Source organism: Lotus japonicus, chromosome 4, assembly GCF_012489685.1.
Source record: "Lotus japonicus ecotype B-129 chromosome 4, LjGifu_v1.2".
Lineage (NCBI taxonomy): Eukaryota > Viridiplantae > Streptophyta > Magnoliopsida > Fabales > Fabaceae > Lotus > Lotus japonicus.
Genome location: NC_080044.1, coordinates 60,491,798 through 60,510,960, shown reverse-complemented (window position 1 = coordinate 60,510,960; position 19,163 = coordinate 60,491,798). Strand labels below are relative to the sequence as shown.

At 37.9% G+C, this 19,163-nt stretch overlaps 2 protein-coding genes across 8 annotated transcripts; one reads left to right on the top strand and one right to left on the bottom strand.

Moving 5' to 3' along the window:
* Positions 1-952: 952 nt before the first annotated feature.
* Positions 953-15,640, top strand: LOC130711231 (formin-like protein 20). Of its 7 annotated transcripts, none has more exons than XM_057560759.1 (17): positions 955-1,626; positions 2,300-3,003; positions 3,084-3,305; positions 3,382-6,026; positions 6,151-6,280; positions 6,888-6,959; positions 7,443-7,541; positions 7,687-7,728; positions 8,522-8,602; positions 8,672-8,722; positions 8,815-8,896; positions 9,118-9,212; positions 9,289-9,360; positions 11,573-11,689; positions 12,362-12,430; positions 12,672-12,738; positions 14,537-15,640. In XM_057560759.1, exons 1-17 carry the CDS (start codon positions 1,554-1,556, stop codon positions 14,581-14,583), a joined length of 4,668 nt encoding a protein of 1,555 aa, XP_057416742.1. In that variant the 5' UTR covers positions 955-1,553; the 3' UTR covers positions 14,584-15,640. The 7 variants fall into 7 exon arrangements, 5 of the variants coding, with proteins under 5 accessions (XP_057416742.1, XP_057416743.1, XP_057416741.1 ...); XM_057560760.1 differs by lacking the exon at positions 14,537-15,640 and adding an exon at positions 14,260-14,315; XM_057560758.1 differs by having other exon boundaries at positions 956-1,626; positions 8,543-8,602; positions 14,509-15,640.
* A 669-nt stretch (positions 15,641-16,309) lies between these two features.
* On the bottom strand, positions 16,310-18,071 carry LOC130715166 (uncharacterized). Its single transcript, XM_057565229.1, has one exon. The coding sequence runs from the start codon at positions 17,614-17,616 to the stop codon at positions 16,627-16,629; it is 990 nt and encodes a 329-aa protein (XP_057421212.1). The 5' UTR covers positions 17,617-18,071; the 3' UTR covers positions 16,310-16,626.
* Positions 18,072-19,163: the final 1,092 nt, after the last annotated feature.

The following is a 19,163-nucleotide window of genomic DNA, read 5'->3' as shown; positions in this document are numbered from 1 at the left end:
TTTTATGTTAGGCTCCCGAAAAGAAGATGCATCTTGTTGTTGTGAGTAGTACCAATCAAATCTTTTATGCCCTCCTTAGTCCCATACCTATACAATCTCGAAATACCTCTTGTTCGGGTGTGAGATCGATTCATTCATGTGCCCCTCCGCCTAGAAGCCTGCTAGGAGCCGCTCCTTGTCCGTGCCTCACTGCACCGGCGATCACTCCCTGGCCTCGTCGGCACTGGGTGTCACATATTGACCCTGAAAATCACTATCAGCAAAAAAACAGGTGTGAAATCTCATGAGCCTGCCTAGCAACTCTGACCCCATGAATAACATTTCTCTCTTGAGCCTTCACAATAAGGCCAGAAAAAACCTCAGCACAAAGAATAAGTAGATACAACCATAAATGATCCCCTTGACTCAATCCCCTAGAGGCCTGAAAAAACCTCGTCCCTGGTCTACCATCCAGCAAAACTGAGAAGCTCGCAGTAGTCACACATCTCATAATAAAATCGGTAATCAACCAAGAAATCCCATAACAGTGAAGTTAGTTTTCACAAAGGACCACTCAATTCGATCATAAACTTTCGCCATATCAAAGCTTCAAGTGTATTACCCCTCCTAAATTTAAGATAATTTAACTAATAAGGGAGAATCATAACAAAATGATGGAAATATAAATATTATATAGTTAATTAATAGTTGAGTTTAATTTCTATGCAACGACCGTCAACCAACCAATCAAATTGTAAGAGATGCGAGAAAATTTGATTTTTTAGTTAATTTCATTAATTGACGTGTCATATCCTTATAATCTGATTGACTAACAGTGCATAATCATTTTTCTCTAAATAATAACTCATGAAAATTGAAAATAAATTACACGTGCAGGGTAGCAGCCAGCCACGTCGCGAACCACGTAGACCTCAGACCCAGTTGCCCATACACATGTTGTCTGTACTCACAGAGAAAGAGAATTAGAGAGAGAAACTGAAACACAGACAGAGGTTTCAAATCTAACCTCTTTTTCTTTTCAGTCCACGCTTCCTCCAATGAATCTTTCCCCTTTCCATTCCAATTGTAAATTGCAGTAATAATCACCGTTTTCCTCCACATTTTCTCCTCTAATTCATTCACCTTTCTCTTCCTTTCTTATTACCAAATGAAATCAAACAGATAGATAATAAAAAGCGCATTTCATTTTATACCCGTACTTCTACTTCACTTCAATTTTTCCTTCTACCCATTTCTCATTTTCGATTTTATCTTCTTCTTCACTCATCACTCATCTATTCTTCTTCCCCTTTTTTCAAATTCAATTCTTCCTTCCACTTTTCATTACCTGAATTCAATTCATTTTCCCATTGGGTCACCCTAACCCCCCCTTTTGCGTTTGCTGCTCTCCTTCCTCGGAATTTAGCATTTTTAGATTCTGTTGGACTTTAATCGAATTGGGTATCTTCAAGATCTGCAGAACCATTTGTCCAGAGCAAAAAGTTTTGATCTTTGCGGTGGGACCTACTGGAACACCGGTTTGGATCCGATCGGGGTAGAAACAGCGCCATCAGATGGCGCTGTTCAGAAGGTTCTTCTACCGGAAGCCGCCGGATCGGCTTCTCGAGATCTCTGAGAGAGTTTATGGTATGCTTCCTTTCAATTTCTCTCTCTTTTACTTCTTCTCTCAATTTTTTTTTATTTTATTTAGTTAATCATTTTCTATGCCTAGTTCAGCTCATGAATGCATTGCCTTTTTAAGCTCTATATAAGTTAAGGGACTGATGGATTTTTAGTTTACTTAGGATAGTATTATTGAGCTTTAATTGATTTCATTTTGGAACAATATGCCTATGGTAGTGTGCTAGAACAATGTGGACTTTTTTTGCAACTTGAACTTTTTTAATTTCTCTATCACTTCTTCTAGTAGGAAGTTAGTAACTACTGGGAGTCATAGCAGCAGAAAATACAGCAGTATGTGAGTCACGCCGGTCATTCATCGAATAGGATTGCTTGTTGATGAACTTTAGAAGATTTTTTAGACTTTGAACATTCCTTGAAGATTTTATATTTTTATGGGATGCAACAGTTGGGAATTTTACACTGTAGGTTAGAAGTTCATTGGCAGAATGGAATAGTCTCCTTGGTTAATTCTTGATATTTTTCAGCTTCTGTTGAACTAGTTCTTTTCATATGCTCTTTAGTGTCTAGGATGGAAAAATGAAAACTTGGATTATGAAGTTCTGAATAAGTTTTCTAGTTCTATGATCCCTCTTTGCCATATCCGTAAGTCTTGACTATTCCTTACCCGTTTTTGCAGTTTTTGACTGTTGCTTCTCTGCGGATGTCTTGGAAGAAGATGAATACAGAGTTTATATGGGGGGGATTGTGACTCAGCTGCAGGATCACTTCCCAGATGCTTCTTTCATGGTGTTTAACTTCAGAGAAGGGATGAGGCGCAGCCAAATCTCAGACATATTTTCTCAATATGACATGACAGTTATGGAGTATCCTCGGCAATATGAGGGTTGTCCTCTTCTTCCTCTAGAGATGATCCATCACTTTCTTCGATCAAGTGAAAGTTGGTTGTCTTTGGAGGGACAACAGAATGTGCTTTTGATGCACTGTGAAAGGGGAGGTTGGCCCGTGCTGGCATTTATGCTAGCAGGTCTTCTATTATATCGGAAACAGTACAGTGGGGAGCTGAAGACTCTTGAAATGGTCTACAAGCAAGCTCCTAGAGAACTACTCCACCTTTTAACTCCTTTGAACCCACAACCTTCTCAGTTCAGATATCTTCAGTATATTTCCAGGAGACATTTGGGTTCTGAGTGGCCACCTCCAGAAACACCCTTATATCTGGATTGTCTGATTCTTAGAGTCCTTCCCTTATTTGATGATGGAAAAGGTTGCAGGCCTGTTATACGTGTTTATGGTCCAGACCCTTCAAAACCTGCCAACAGAAGTTCAAAGCTTCTTTTTTCAACTTCAGAATCTAAAAAACATGTTTCCCACTACCTACAGGTGCTGTATATATTTATACTACTGATACTGAATTGTGAATTAATTAGATAGAGTGTACTCTTAATAAATTTTAATGACAGGCAGAGTGTATGCTCGTGAAAATTGATATTCGTTGTCGTGTTCAAGGGGATGTAGTTCTCGAGTGCATACATTTAAGTGAAGATTCTATTCGTGAGGAGATGATGTTTAGAGTTATGTTCCATACTGCATTTGTTCGTTCAAACATATTGATACTGAGCCATGAAGAAATTGATATTCTGTGGGATTTTAAGGATCAATTTCCCAAGGACTTCAAAGCAGAGGTAAGTTATTGTTATTCTTCTGAAAAAGCCATTTTCTGAACAGTAGGAGTTAAACACATACTCATATCTGTATCAGGTGCTTTTTTTGGATGCTGATGCTGTTATACCTGATCTAAACACAGTCACGGTGAGTGGAGATGCGAATGAGACGGAAAGTGCTGAGACAGAAAGTGCTTCACCTGAGGAATTCTATGAAGTAGATGAAATTTTCAGCAATGTAATTGATGCACAGGAAGGTAGGGCAGAGGATGATTCTCATGCTTTTACTGACAATGCAATGGGTGATGAAAATCATAAAGAGGTCTGGAAGGAAGAGTTGGAGCCTCACTCTTTTCAAGATTGCACGTCGAATGATGGGATTCTCAAACAGGCTGACAAGACAGATTCTGGTATTAGTGCGGTGAAAGACATCTCTATTGATGATGTGAACTACAAGTTCAATGAGAACATGGATTCAGATCCTCATGTAGTGAAGGACATTGCTGTGGATGATGGAGAAATTAAGTCAACTTCCACTGCAGTCACTTCAGATATGGTGAAGCCTTTGGAAATGAAGGAAGTCACTGTAGATGTGCACCAGGAATCTACTGTTATGGAGAACAAATGTGAAGATAATGAAGCAACAGAAAAGGAATTAGATTCCATGGCCGGGGAGTATATGTCTGATATTTCCAAACAAAAATCTGGCAAACCACTTCCATCTACTGCCAAGAAACAACTTCCATCAAATTCAAAGCCAGTTGGAGATACCTTATTAACAAAGCAAAAGACTAAACAGCAAGAAACCCTTGGTTTTCAGGCAAAACAAGCTAAGCCAACTGCAGCAACCAAGTGGATTCCATCTAACAAGGGTTCTTACATAAATTCAATGCATGTCTACTATCCACCAAATAGGATTAATAGTGCACCAGCTGCACTGTCAAATTTGACCTCTTCAAAGGAGAAAATCGAAGATGCCAAAGCAAGATCTGTATCTGCTCCTGTTGTCTCTGCTTCCGCTGTTAATACTAAAAGTGACATGAAAACTCGCAAGTTGGCCATTTCAAAATCAGCAGGCCACATATTAGCAGAAGTAGATGCAAAACGTCCTTCATCACCATTACCATCAATTGAAGAGACATCTCTTCAGTCAGATACTCAAGTACAACAACAGAGCTCAGATCAAGTGCTACAGTCTCCCTTGCCATCTCCCCCTCCATCTCCACCCCATGGAGATACTACTAACTCTTCTTCACATGTCTTTAAACCCTTATCATTACAAGATGATGTATCACCTCAAGCCTCTCCATCATCACTAGTAACATCTTCAGGTGGAAAGGGGTCCATTGCACTGTCGCCGCCTCCACCACCACCGCCGCCACCAACTTTAGCATCATTTACTACACAAAAAGTATGGGTGGATTTACAACTTGCAACTTCTCCCCCTTTCTCTCCACCACCACCTCCACCCCCGCCTCCATTTTCTGGGCTGAATAAAAGGGACTCATTACATTCTACATCTCCCTCCATTTCTGAAGTGCTTACTACAGTGGTCCCTACAAGATCTCCTCCTCCTCCACCACCACCACCATTGCCTCCTCCAAGGTATGAAGTTCCATCCATTCCTCCTCCACCTCCACCTCCCCCCCTAACACCATCAACAACACCTCCTTTAGAGCATGGAGTTCCGCCAATGCCCCCTCCTCCTCCTCCATTTCCTACATCTTCAATACATAAGGCTCCAACTCCAACCCCACCAGCCCTAATCTCATCACATACAGCTCCACCGGCACCCCCACCTCCACCTCTCTTAGCTAATGCTCATATACCTACATTACCCTTAACTACACCTCCACCTCCACCTCCACCTCCATTGCCTTTTAATAGTGCTCCACCACCACCACCACCTTCACCTATTAGTAGGGCTCCACCACCGCCACCTCCACCTCCTTTTAGTAGTGCTCCTCCTCCACCACCTCCACCTCCCCCACCTCCTCCATTGCAAGGATCTGCACCTGCACCTCCCCCACCGCCACCTCCACCTCCTTTTAGTAGTGCTCCTCCTCCGCCACCTCCACCTTCCTTTGGTAGAGCTCCACCTCCGCCACTTCCACCTCCCTTTGGTAGAGCTCCACCTCCGCCACCTCCACCTCCCTTTGGTAGAGCTCCACCTCCATTGGGTGGAGGCCCACCTCCACCACCACCTCCTCCAATGTCTAGAGCCCCACCTCCACCTCCTCCTCCAATGCATGGAGCACCTCCACCTCCTGGTGGTCGAGGCCCCCCTCCTCCACCTCCTCCAATGTATGGAGCACCACCTCCTCCTCCACCTCCTGGTGGTCGAGGCCCCCCTCCTCCGCCTCCTCCAATTCGTGGAGCACCACCTCCTCCTCCACCTCCTGGTGGTCGAGGCCCCCCTCCTCCACCTCCTCCAATGCATGGAGCACCACCTCCTCCTCCATCTCCTGGTGGTCGAGGGCCCCCTCCTCCGCCTCCTCCAGGTGGTAGAGGTCCACCTCCTCCACCTCCCCCCGGTGCTTCTCCTCTTAGACCTCCTGGTGGTGGTCCTCCACCACCTCCCGCGAATATTGGAGGAAGAGGGCGTGGATATGCACGCCCAGCAGGAGCTAGTTCAATGGCACCCCGGCGATCCAACCTAAGGCCTCTGCATTGGAATAAAGTTGCAAGGGTGGTGCAGGGAAGTTTGTGGGAAGAATTACAAAGAAATGGAGATCCTCAAATGTAATCTTTCTTGTCTACTATTTCATGTGTTTGTCTGAATCATATTAATTTTGTATAATTGCACTCTGTCCTTATGATCTATATCCCCATGTTTTATAATGACTGGTCTTATGTTTTATCTTAGTGAACCAGATATTGATGTTTCAGAGCTAGAGAAGTTTTTCTCTGTGAATGTTCCCAAACCTGCTGATTCAGGTGGCAAATCTGGAGGACGACGCAAGTCTGTTGGATCTAAACCTGACAAAGTCCAATTGGTATTCTTCTGTATGAATATTATTGAAATTTGATTTCTTGAAAAAGCCATGTTTCATGTGTGAGGCGATTTGATTTGATTTTTTCCTTGGCCTTTCCTTCTTGAAATGCAATTCACCATATTTTGTAGGTTTACTTCACAATGGCTGCTAAAGTTCAACAGTGCATTTTTATTAGAAGTGGAACTTGATGCTATTGATTTGTAAACTTGGTGATTTACGTGTTAAAATGGGTCGTTTTCATAAGTTCATTGTGACCTAATCAGATAATTGTTGTCAACTTGTTGATGAGACAAATGTATAGTCTATACAAATATCCTGCACACCTTGATACATACATAAAGCATTAAATAATATTGGCTGTACTGATCTAGTAGATCAGCACAAATTATTGTTTTTTCATTGTCCCTTCTGATCACTATCTTTTTTATGCTCCATAAATGAGAATTCTAGTGTTTCTAATTTTATGAATTGTAAGGCGTATACTGATGTTGTATTTTGCCTGTTTGTGCTCAAACCTAATATTTGCTAGAAACTTATTGACTTGATGTTTATTTGGTGTTCCTTAATAACTGATCAAGTGCTTTTCTTTTTGTATTGTTGATTGTAGGTTGACCTAAGAAGGGCTAATAATACTGAAATAATGCTCACTAAGGTTAAGATGCCACTTCCTGATATGATGGTAAGCTGATACTTCCATATAAGCTATTTTATAGTTATGCAAGATGGGTAATTCTTTTGCAAGAATAGTTGCCGTGGAAATTATTACTTTTGTTTGCATAGTGGATGGTTCTTAACAAGTTAACATACTCCTTATGAGTAGAGTCAACCATCATTTTGGTTTCTGAAAGATGTGGGGTCGGTCACTTTAGTCCTTGAAAGATGAAAATCACCACTTTTATCCTTGAAAGATGACAAAACGATCAATTTGATGTTGAAAAAAGATTAGATTGATTGCATTTTTATATTTCAAGGACAAAAATGGTGATTTGCATCTTTTAAGGACCGAAAGTGATATGGTTAGTTTAATACTAAGGGCCACTGATAGTAGATATTGCCAGTAACAGTTTCTTGCCCCATCATATCTGCTGCAAACTTTTTCTAACTTCCGAAATCTCAACCTCTAGCGATCATTTGTATAACATGTTGAAATGGATATTCTCAGGCTGCTGTACTGGCTTTGGATGAGTCAGTACTAGATGTTGATCAGGTGGAAAATCTCATTAAGTTTTGTCCTACCAAAGAAGAGATGGAGCTTTTGAAGGTGAAATTTGTCAAGTTTATTCATACTGATATCGTATTTTGACAATTAAGGGTTCTAGTTTCTAGCATTTGCTTTTTCTCAAAAATGTATCCTTTTACTCTAATTTGTTTGCTTTCCAATTTTCCTCCTGTTTATGATTGTTCAGGGATACACTGGTGACAAGGAGAATTTGGGGAAGTGCGAACAGGTGCGCAATGATTTATTCTAGTTATGACTCATGACATTATATAGGGTAGTTATTGACAGGAAGCGATAACTGATACATTTATATGGGATGCCTTTTGTGGGTTACTTTTACTTACATGTTCATGCTTTGGTGTTATTGAATTTACATGAAGGTTCTGAAAGAAAAATTCCTATACTGCATTAGTGATGGGATAGATTTCTCACGCTTCAGTTCAGTTAGATAGGAAATGTAAATGTACAATAATGATAAAACTATCGAGTACCAATTGATTTGTTTGGTCATCATTGCTTTTGCATGCAACAAAATTTGGAAGAGGTGGATGGGAAGAATGATGACAAAATGATATAGCTAGTAACCAGAAAGATAGATAAAAAACTGAAAACTCTTTTTATGAAAACAATTGGTGTAATTTCAATTGAGATTTAGTTATTGCAAAACTCTGGTTATAACTAACAAGTATAGTTAGCTCAGAGATGCACTACACAACCTGGAAACTAGTGGGGCTTCATTTTAATTGAGTCCAACATTTAATTATATTGTAGGTAAAATTATTGGTAAGGAATCTAGTTCATGAAAAGGGCAATGTATATGGATTCAAATCTCACACTAATAAAATGTTAGTTTGGTTTGACGGTGTCTGGTTGGCATTTACATATCTGCACCATTCCCTATAGATATTTTGTTATAAACCAATTACTTTGGTCTTTGTTTATTTAACTTCCTATCATATATATGTATATGTTGTAATTATATTCTTATTTCTTATATATATATATATTTGGTTATATTTTAGTTTTTTTTGGAGCTGATGAAGGTGCCAAGGGTGGAGTCAAAATTAAGAGTATTCGCTTTCAAAATCCAGTTTGGGTCTCAGGTATGATGATATAATATGTGTTTTGTGGATTTGGTCTTTTCCTTCAGTCATACATTCCTCTTTATACAGGTTACTGAATTCAAGAAAAGTTTAAACACTGTGAACTCTGCCTGCGAAGAGGTACTTAGTATTGCTGAGTTCAAGAAAAGCTTAAACACTGTTTTCTATTGCTTGTATTTCTTTGACCTTGTGCTTTATTTTCTCGGTAATAGGTCCGGAAATCTGTCAAACTGAAGGAGATTATGAAGAAAATTCTATTTTTGGGTAATACATTGAATCAGGGAACAGCAAGGGGTAGGTCTTTCTCAGCCGTGCCAATTCGTTTCTGGACACAGTAGACATTTATAGTACTATCTCCGTTTTTAGCATTTTGAATCTAAGTTTTTGATAATCACTGGCTGTTCCTATTTGTCAGCAGTCAAACTATGTTATGCTGTTAGATCTTATCTTAATGTAGACAGTAGAATGTCCACTTCAGGGTTAAATATTAGTATCAAATGTTTTCATATTTGCAGGATCTGCTGTTGGGTTCAAGTTGGATAGTCTTTTAAAGCTCACGGAGACTCGTGCTTCTAACAGTAGGATGACGCTGATGCACTATCTTTGCAAGGTATAAATAATAAGTATCAGTTGTGATAAATGAAGATAATTTTTGGATGCTAACCCTTTTCTTTTTTCTCCCTTAGGTCCTAGCTGAAAGGTCACCTGGACTCCTTGATTTTTATGTAGACCTTGTTAGCCTGGAAAGTGCCACTAAGGTGATGACTTCTTTTGGTTCTTTATAGTTTGTTATGCCAGTTTCACTTTTCCACCTTGTTTGGAACAAAGCACCTTCCCTCCTGTTTTAATGACTACGATAACTACTCTGCTCATAAACCTAACCTAAACTGTGACTGGTATATAAATTAACCAAATACTATTTAGCCTGACAGGCCTTGTAATCAGAACAATATACTTCTTTTAATAATTTTCCAAAACAAACAATGCTTTCCGATGTATTTTCAGCATTCCCAAAGTAAACCAGTGCACGAGTGTGCTAACCAGCAAACTTATAAAATTAACAATCCAGTGCAAATTTTTTGATATAATGCAGATAAATTCAACACCTGTCCTTTGTAGCTGCAAAATGCCCAAGGTTTGAAAAAAAGACCTAAAAAACAATGGAGGCCTACCAAAAGAAATAATGCTACTAGAACGAATTGCTGCTGCTAGCAATCTACCACTTAGCTATCTTGAGATTTGGACGGGGAAATAATAGGGGAGAGTCACACAGACTTGGTGAGGGTATAAGCATCACAACCACTAATAATCTAAAAGGGAAACACATAATTAATGAGTTGTTCATTCCTTTCAAAACCAAATCATAAACTTGCCAATAATAAATTGAAATAATATTAATAAAACGTGTGCATGAAGAAGGTTAGCAATTTTAACGTGTTAACAATTGCAAATATAGAGGTATTTATTTCTTAAATGTGAGATAAGTAAGTAAAAGAAAAAATAAAATATATCAATTTGCAAAACAAAGAAAATCAACAACTCTAATACTATAGAGGCCACAAATTAGAGAACCGAAAATTAAGAGAACTCCATTTCAATGATAGTCCTGCTTCCTAAGGGTGGCCTTTCCCAAGGAAAAGCTCCATCTAATATCCCTTTCCTCAAGTCACATCACACATATCACATTATCTTAATCTATTTCATTGATAGTCCTCTTTGTGCACTGGTAACAACATTTTTAACAGACAGCTCTCTCCTTGACAGATATTCTATTTATTTCTTGTGTATTTCTTTGCTTTAAAAGAAACAGATGCATTTCAATAAATTTGTTTTAGAAGCTGATGAGTATGGAAGTGACTCAAAAAAATCAATTTACCCATTTCAATCATCATCAAAGCTCACTCTTGGAGACAAAAGTTCATACCTTTGACATTGTTATGTGGTCTTTTTTAGTTCTTTACCTAATGTAAAATGATAAGAACCTTGGGAGAACCACACCACAAAAGCTAGCTGTTGTAGTTGGAGAGCCCAAGGCCTTATAAACCCCACATTAGAATCCCATACTTCCAATGTGGGACTCAAGTCCCATACCTTGCAATGGGGTCCTAACATCCCACCACGCTCCGCAGCCCCGGCGCCCACGCGGGCTGGCTGTGCACTAGCCCCACGACTAGTCCCGGGCGAACACTGCAATGCCGGCGTCACCACCCGCGCCGCTCGTTTGCAGCTCAGAGACATGGTGGAAGGCTCTGATACCATTGATAAGAACCTTGGGAGAACCACACCACAAAAGCTAGCTGTTGTAGTTGGAGAGCCCAAGGCCTTATAAACCCCACATTAGAATCCCATACTTCCAATGTGGGACTCAAGTCCCATACCTTGCAATGGGGTCCTAACATAAAATATCATGGAATTTTGCAAATAATTGTGTTCAATAAAGTGGGGATTTACTTAATAATGTAAATATGGGGGAACGATAAATGGGCTTAGGGTGGCAAGTTGCATTTGCCCAAGCAAAGAGATGTAAAAAAATGTAAATAACTTTCTTCAACTTTGGCTATCCCTCTTGGTTTGAAGTTTGGAATTAATCCACTTAAAATTTAGTGCAAAATATTCCCTCTCAATCGTAAATCGTGCAAATTTAGAAACCTTAATTGGAAATGCAATTGTCAATAATCACCAAATCAAAAGAAATTTCACCTCCAAGCACGCATGTTGAATCAATTTCAATAACTCCCTTTTTATGTGAACCACATTCCTAGCTTCCTTTTAGTTAATGGGTGCAACGGTTTATTAACTTGATTTTGAAAAAATAGGTTTCTGCACCTTTGATTTACTTTAAGGGTCAAAGTTAAAATGGCTATTTGCATTTTATCTGAAAGAAACTGCTGTTGGGATGAGGCTAAATTACTCGTGATATTTGGTAATGATATTACAATTTGTATTGATTGAAAATATGACTTGTTTCAGATACAATTGAAGGCGTTAGCAGAAGAGATGCAGGCAATCATCAAAGGATTAGAAAAGGTTAAACAAGAGCTTGCTGCATCTGAAAATGATGGACCTGTGTCTGAAGGTTTCCGTAAGGTGTTTAGCATTTTAACTTTTGGCAAATATTTATTGGCAAATGTACATGAATCTTATTTAATGAAGATGAAAGAAAAAGGAATGAAAATCTGTCCTAATAATTCAACTGTATCATGGTAATATTTCCAGAAGAAAAATTGGTAAGAGAGAAACATTGTCCTAGAATAGTGTATTGCTAGCTATCATGAATGTCCTCATATTCACTCACAAACACACCCTTAAGGAGAATTTTTCTATTCTCCATTTCTTGGTTCAGTTTTTCAAGAATACATGGTCATTTTTGTCTTCTCTCTTTAACAGAATAAAGTTTTTGAATTGTGATTATGGTTTTATAATATAACAGGCTAAGCATTAACTTTTATTTTGAACAATAATAGGCTCCTAATCCTAATCTAAGTATGGAAACTAGTAATGAAATACAAAGAAATTTGGAAATGAATCCTAAGTGGTAAGCTAATATATTCTGAATTACTTTAAGATACATCCCAAATATGATCTGATATTTTTCATATAAACATTGATTATGTCAATGTGAATTGTGATTTTTAATTTTGTTATAATCAGTGAACAAGTCTTGGTCATATTACATAGACACATCTAAATCTACTTTACATGGTCTATTAACCGATTTACATTTCAATGTATTTGAAACGTTTTTTATGTTCTTTTCAGACATTGAAAGAATTCATAACAGTAGCCGAGTCAGAGGTGGCAGCTCTAACAAACCTATATTCTGTGGTGGTAATATGCTTAACCATCTTCTGGATACTTCACGCACCAATATAAAGAGATGAAGGGTTTTGATTTGTTCACCCCTTTTCTCTTCTTATCTCTTCTTTTCCTATCACATCACCTACCACATCTCACATCTCTTTCACTTTTGTTCCTATCTCTCTTTTGAGGTGTGTGGGTGGAAAGGGTGTCAAATGTCGATGAATTCTTATTGAGAGATAAAACGTTTGTGTAATTTGTATATGGACAGGGGAGAAATGCTGATGCACTTGCGCTATATTTTGGTGAGGATCCTGCTCGATGCCCACTTGAGCAAGGTAACTTTATCATTAATACTTGTTCATTTTATTGGTCTGATGTATGGCCGCTGGTCTTTTTTAATTGGAATTTGTTTTATCAGATTATAGTTTCATTAACTTTCTTAAGCAATATTTGTGGGGAAAGTACATTTTCATGACCTTTTGCATTGATGGTTACCACAAGAGTGTATTGTCTAGAAATTAGGCTGGGTTAGAAATGTGGTCTTAGAATTTGAACTGAGCCTAATTCAACTTTAAAAGACAGCTTATGAGGATTGCTCGACCCTTTATGCGGACTATTTTGGCAACATCTCTAATTAATGTGAGATCTTAACAACCCCCCACCTGAGCCCCCGCATGCTTGGACTTGACGCTCAAGCATGAAGATTGTAGAGCTGGTTTGATTTTGGATACAAGGAAAGCCATTGGGCTAGTTGATTTGCTTCATGGACATTGGTTGGTCCCTCAAGATCAGATTTAGGTTAAACTCTCATACCATCTTAGAATTTGCACTGGACCTAACTCAACCTCAAATAATAGCTTATGAGGTGAAGACTAGAGCCTTTATAAGAACTGTTTCGGTCATCGCTCCAGTTAATTTAGTATTTTAACTTCTGATGAAATCTGCACCAAGATACTTCCAAGCTTCTTAGAGTGGTAGCAGTGATAATGAGTAGTTGAATTGATAGAAATGCCTATCCTCCTTGGATCTTTGTTAAATCACTGTAGCGAAATTGACAGGTGACAGAAAAGTAGGAGGCGAGAGAGAGAGAGAACAATCAAGGAATTACAAACTAGATAGAGGGGGAATCTAAATGGGGAGGATTGAACTGAAATAAGTTTCATAATCCATGCGTGAGGAAGATGCAGTTTAGAGGATAAAGTCAAAGGTAAACATGGATTTGAAAATCAATGGTTGAAATTGTGATAAAAAGCTCATACGTATAACAAATTATGAAGTTAAAATCTTAACTGTTACTTTTTTTTGTATCAATGATTATAGTTTCACATTTATCCTCTTAGGCGTTTGGTACAAGGTTGGGAAATACATTCCCAGGAATAATATTCCTGAGAATCTAATTGTTGGGAATATCATTCCTGGGTAAGACTTATAGGTGTGTTTGGTTAGGATTTAGGATTCCCAGGAATATTTTTAAATTTAATTTAATTTAAAAATTCAAAAATTCAAAATGAAAAAAAATATGATGGAATTTGTGAGTAGTAGGAAGTTACATTCACTTTCCCATGGGAATGCAAGATTCCCAACCCATTTCATGGGAATCAAATGATGGGAGTTATGGAAGTTATTCCATTCCTGGGAATGTTTTATGCCCGGGCGTCCAATTTCCAACCTTGTAACAAACACGAGAATATGATTCCCTAATTCCCAGGAATGTATTTCCCAACCTTGTACCAAACGCCTTCTAAAGTGTTTTCATTTTAGAGGAGTCAAATCCTTGGAAAAAGTAGTGATATGTTCTCGTCTTTTCTATAATGCTCGAGCTAACTTAATATTGTTGCTGCTTTAATGAATTGCTGTTACTGCAACTCTTTTTAATTTTATATGGTTGAAATTGTGATAAAAAGCTTATACGCGTAACAAATTATGAAGTTGTTAAAATCTTAATTGTTACTTTTTTGTATCAATGATTATAGTTTCATATTTATCCTCTAAAGTATTTTCATTTTAGAGGAGTCAAATCCTTGGAAAAAGTAGTGATATGTTCTCTTGTCTTTTCTATAATGCTCGAGCTAACTTAATATTGTTGCTGCTTTAATGAATTGCAGTTACTGCAACTCTTTTTAATTTTATAAGGTTGTTTCGGAAAGCACATGAAGACAATTGCAAACAAGCAGAGTTAGAGAAGAAGAAAGCCGAGAAAGAGGCTGAAATGGAGAAGGCTAAGGGAGTCGACTTGACAAAGAAGAGTGCAAAAGATGGATAACGTCTTAAGTTTTCTTCTCCTTTACTCCGACATTACGTTCTTGCCAAAGAGCAGGAATCTACCCTTGTAAGGGGAATGCTTCTGAGACCAGTTATGAAGCCTCCCTTTCAACGAAGATGATGATGATGATGATGATGATGATGATGATGTGACAATTAGCCTTTCAAGCTGATCTGTTGAGGTGGAAAAGCAAATTCTTGCCACCTGTGGACCTTCGAACACAGCACGCTTCACAGTTGATTCTTTGATGGCATGCTGTTGAACCAGATTTCTACGGCGAATTGATCTTTTTTTGTTAAAATACTCGGGAAAGCCCAAATCTTGACGCAGAATGGATGCTTACTATGATTGGTTGAGATTTCATCTGCATCCATTGCATGCTATGGAAAAGATAGATCCAGTACCTGCCATGTTGATTCCAGAAGAAATTTTTGTAGTAGAGCATGTCTTCTGTTGCAGTTGAACTGGAATTGGCTTGCACCTTTCATTTGGCATATTTTGTCTGGCACCAAAGCAGATAGATGCTTTTGGATTTGCGAAGCGCAAAAGTCTAACCGTAGTACCATGAATCTTGTACAGAGCACTGACCTTCTCCTTTAGGATCCAATTCTTTCTCATGTAACATAGAAATTAGATTCCTTTCAGGTAGAGATTTTGGTAGATACCACAGAGAGAATGCTGTATAGCTATCAGGTTAAGAGAATAGAAATCAGGTCACTGTATTGTAGTAACTGTATTATAAGTGAGGAGCAGGCCAGGTTAGAAATGCTAGTTTCATTTTTCATGTGAAAAACAATACTTACTAGTGAAGTGCAAAACGCTCTTGTCACATTCTGCTGTGCCAAGAGCTCATGAAATTTACCACGCTGGATTGTGTGTGCCCACATTTTGGTTGTATAATAATAGTGAAAATTCAGGAATAATGCAGCTATTTAATGGTGCCGTCTGGAAATGTACCTCACTACTTGAATCCTTATCTGCATCTTGTGATAGTCATTTTCCAACTTTAACACTATTTATTATACCTGCTGATATTTAATTTCATTCAGAATTGTTTGTGAATAATAGAACAGGCTCTGCCAGCATCATAAAAGGCTAGTTTGTCAAGGTCCAATAGAAAATTGTTTATAGAAGAGCTGGTGCTGCTGTAGGGGGAAGAATTTACTTTGCTATTTTAGTTTGCATACTTCCCTTAAATAGTTGATTTAGCATGTCTTTGTGCAGAAATCTTCCAAGATCTAGTGGATGGCATTTCACTGTTTTTGCCATCCAAAATCGAAGCGTTGAAGTTGTTAAGAACCAATAATCCCAAAAAGCTTAAACTATTGGGTAAAAGATTCTGAATGATTTTATATTATTTTTCCGAGTGAAGTAACTGACTAATAAACCAGTTTTTTTGTTGTTTTTTGTTTGCAATGAATTATGAATTCCTTAATGAGTTTCAAAGACCCCCTAGCACGACAAATATCTTACCATTTGTTGGTTTTGGCAACTGTCTCTAGCGTTTGAAAGTACATTAAGAGACTTCAACTAATGCACAATAACTATGATATTCATAGTTGTCTGCGAAATCATTTTCGGTTTTCATTTGCCCAAAACACTCTAGTAAGTACGATGGTAAATTTCTGCTATAAGAAAAGCAATTAACATGAAGCATTTGTATTATTCACACTGTAAAAGATTGCCATTTCAATCTACAAGGTGTAAGCAATATAAAATATAAAGATCAGAGTTGAACAATACAACAGAAATACAAACAGTGCACTAATCTCTAGCTTCTTGTCTTTTCACATAGCTTCTCTGAGGAGATTGCTCTTATGAAAATCTTTATGCCTTAAAAGTTGCTCAATTCCCTTCGTGCAACATGAATAAATTTGTATATACCTTTCTATTAGCTCCTTCTCCTTCATGAAACATGAAGAAAAGCCATGAACAAGTTAAGCATTTGCCACTATGTTACTTAAGGTAGTTCTTCCAAATTCTTGGTGCCCAGGTAACCATTATTGTCCTCATCTGGCAATTCAATCCTGAAAAAATGCTTGTCTTCTTCACCAATCCATGATTCTTCCTTCAAGCTTTTGTAAAACATGAAGCTCACAATTGTGTCAAGGATGATGAAGATTGAGTAAAGATATGCAATGAAAACCCCTTCCAAACCCACAAAAGGTCCTGCTTTTCCAGCAACATGATATGCCTTCACAACCCTGAATTGGAACAAGGCTTCAATAGCAGCCAAAGCGACATTCACAGGCAATGCCAGGAACAAAGCCATGGATGTTCTTCCCCTTATCAAGACACAACCTTTCAGAATTGCAAGGTATCCACCATGTCCTTCAACACCAGAGATAGCCATTGCCATGTTGCATATGACAAGTGCATTTGCAAGAATCACAGAAAACAGAACTGCCCCAGATGCTGACATGAAAAAGAGGAAACTAGGAGAAGAAGAGAATCCAAGTCTTTCAATGAAGCTGAAGGCCAAAAACAAGAGGCCAAAAGCACTTGCATTTGCAGAGAGAATCAAGAAACAGCTGCATACATAGGTTTGAAGGAGTGGCTTGTAGAGGGATATTATTGATTTCAAGGAAGGTGATGAGAAAATTGTTTTATGGTTATTAAGAGCATGGAATGTGAATGCTTTTGCAAAAAGGAGAAAGGTGAGGGTGAAAGGAAGGGTGAAAATTGAAGAGCTGAGTGTTTGTGAAACCTTGAGGTTGAGAATGGTGAACAATTGTGAAGAGGAAGGAAAACCTGCAGCATCAAACAGAATCCTGAAGCGATTATAGATTTGAGGCAAGAGTGATGCAGGGGAAGAAGGAGATAAAGCCTGGGAGAGAAGCACTGAAGCTGAGAAAGGAAAAGCAAGAAAAGCTGCAGAAGAGGTGAAAAAATGATAGTTTTGAAGAAAACTGTGGATTGATCTCCTCAGAATCTTGCATGAAACTTCCATTGTAGTTGAAGATGTTGAATGGTTTGGGTAGCTTCTTAGTTCTGAGTTCTGAGTTCTCACCACCAATATAGAGAGACTCTTATGAACTCAAGTTTTCAAAGCAAGGTGTTGGTGATTTCTAGTTTTGTCTAAGTTTTGGTGAAATGGGTTTGCACATTTTTTTGGAAATGGTAGGTTAGAGAGTTTTGGAGGTTGTTGCTTTGGATGATAAGATAGGCCAACAAAAAGAAGCTAACAAGTGCTATCAGGTGGGAATTTTAGGACTTTGTTTTTACCTGAGATTTTGGACACATTGTCCTGTTTCTCTTTGTGTTCCACGACGACCTCTCACCAGATTAGCTGGTTTAATTAAGAGGGCACAAGCATGTTAACACCTTTTCCTTGGTGTAAAGATTTGATAGTATATTAGGAATTAGCAATAAGCCATTAAGAAATTTGGTGCGGCTGGTCTTCTGGTTTTGTCTTGATGATGAAACATCTCTCTTCAACTTTTAGGTTGCTTAAATTGCACATTGTGTAGGAGTTTATAATTGCTAGCTACATTGTCTTGATGATGAAATAGCATGTTTAGAACAACTTATCTTTTATCAGAATCAATTCTCAAATTAAAATATAAACAAAATAAAATTTTCAAGGCATATTTGGATATATGCAAAAAAATATGACGGTCAAGTCAAAATTCTTAGGGACATAAGCAAAAATAAGAAAAATTACTTTTATCCACAATAATTTAGGCTCACAGTAAATTTTTACCGTATATCCAACCATGCAGTATGAAACATTCTTGCTTCCCCATTTTTCTTGAAAATGAAGTGTCATCTTAAAATTTAATTAAGAGGATTTGATGACATGAGTGCAAAATTAAAAGGAAGCATATCAAGTGGGGTTTAATTCAAATTGCCGTAATATATAATGAAGATTGTATTTGTTAATATTAAAATAGTAACTTGCGATGCATGCTGCTTAAGGTAGGACCACGAATCTAGTTTTGACGCTTTTCATATGGTACAAGTGATTAATACGTAGCTTGTAAGCTATGGTAAGGTGAGTGTGCCATGAGGGTGGGGGAAACAACTCTTGGTCACACAATTATAGATAGATGAAAAAAACTAGTATGTATCTCTCCATGTATACTCAATTACAGGTACATGTTTTACTCCTAGTAACCGGGGAAAAAAATTACACAGCCATGTATATGTATGGAGCAAATCTTAATTATATAATTATACTAGAGTCGCTAAAAATAAGAGTTTTTTCATTGTTTTAATTATGATCAAAATTGACATGATTTTATATTTTAATTCATTAGTAGTCTAGGTAAGTATGCAATGATTAAAACTTGCTACCCCCACAATTTGATAAGAAGGACCTCATATTTTGATATGCCCACCATATAGGTTAATTTATACCCACTCGCACATCAAAAACAAAAATGTAAATATTTGAACTATAATTGAAGAGTCAAGGATTATTTATTAAAAAATCAATAGTCAAGATGATGATCCTATACTTGCTTTTTTCTTTTTAGATCATATACTTGCTTGCGT

Bases quoted from the DNA above. Each gene is read 5' to 3' on its own strand.
- LOC130711231 (XM_057560757.1), top strand. From the start codon at position 1,554: ATGGCGCTGTTCAGAAGGTTCTTCTACCGGAAGCCGCCGGATCGGCTT. The intron at 8,603-8,671 runs GTATGATGATAT...CTCTTTATACAG, and splicing joins AAATCCAGTTTGGGTCTCAG to GTTACTGAATTCAAGAAAAG. The intron at 9,213-9,288 runs GTATAAATAATA...TTTCTCCCTTAG, and splicing joins TGATGCACTATCTTTGCAAG to GTCCTAGCTGAAAGGTCACC.
- LOC130715166 (XM_057565229.1), bottom strand. From the start codon at position 17,616: ATGGAAGTTTCATGCAAGATTCTGAGGAGATCAATCCACAGTTTTCTT.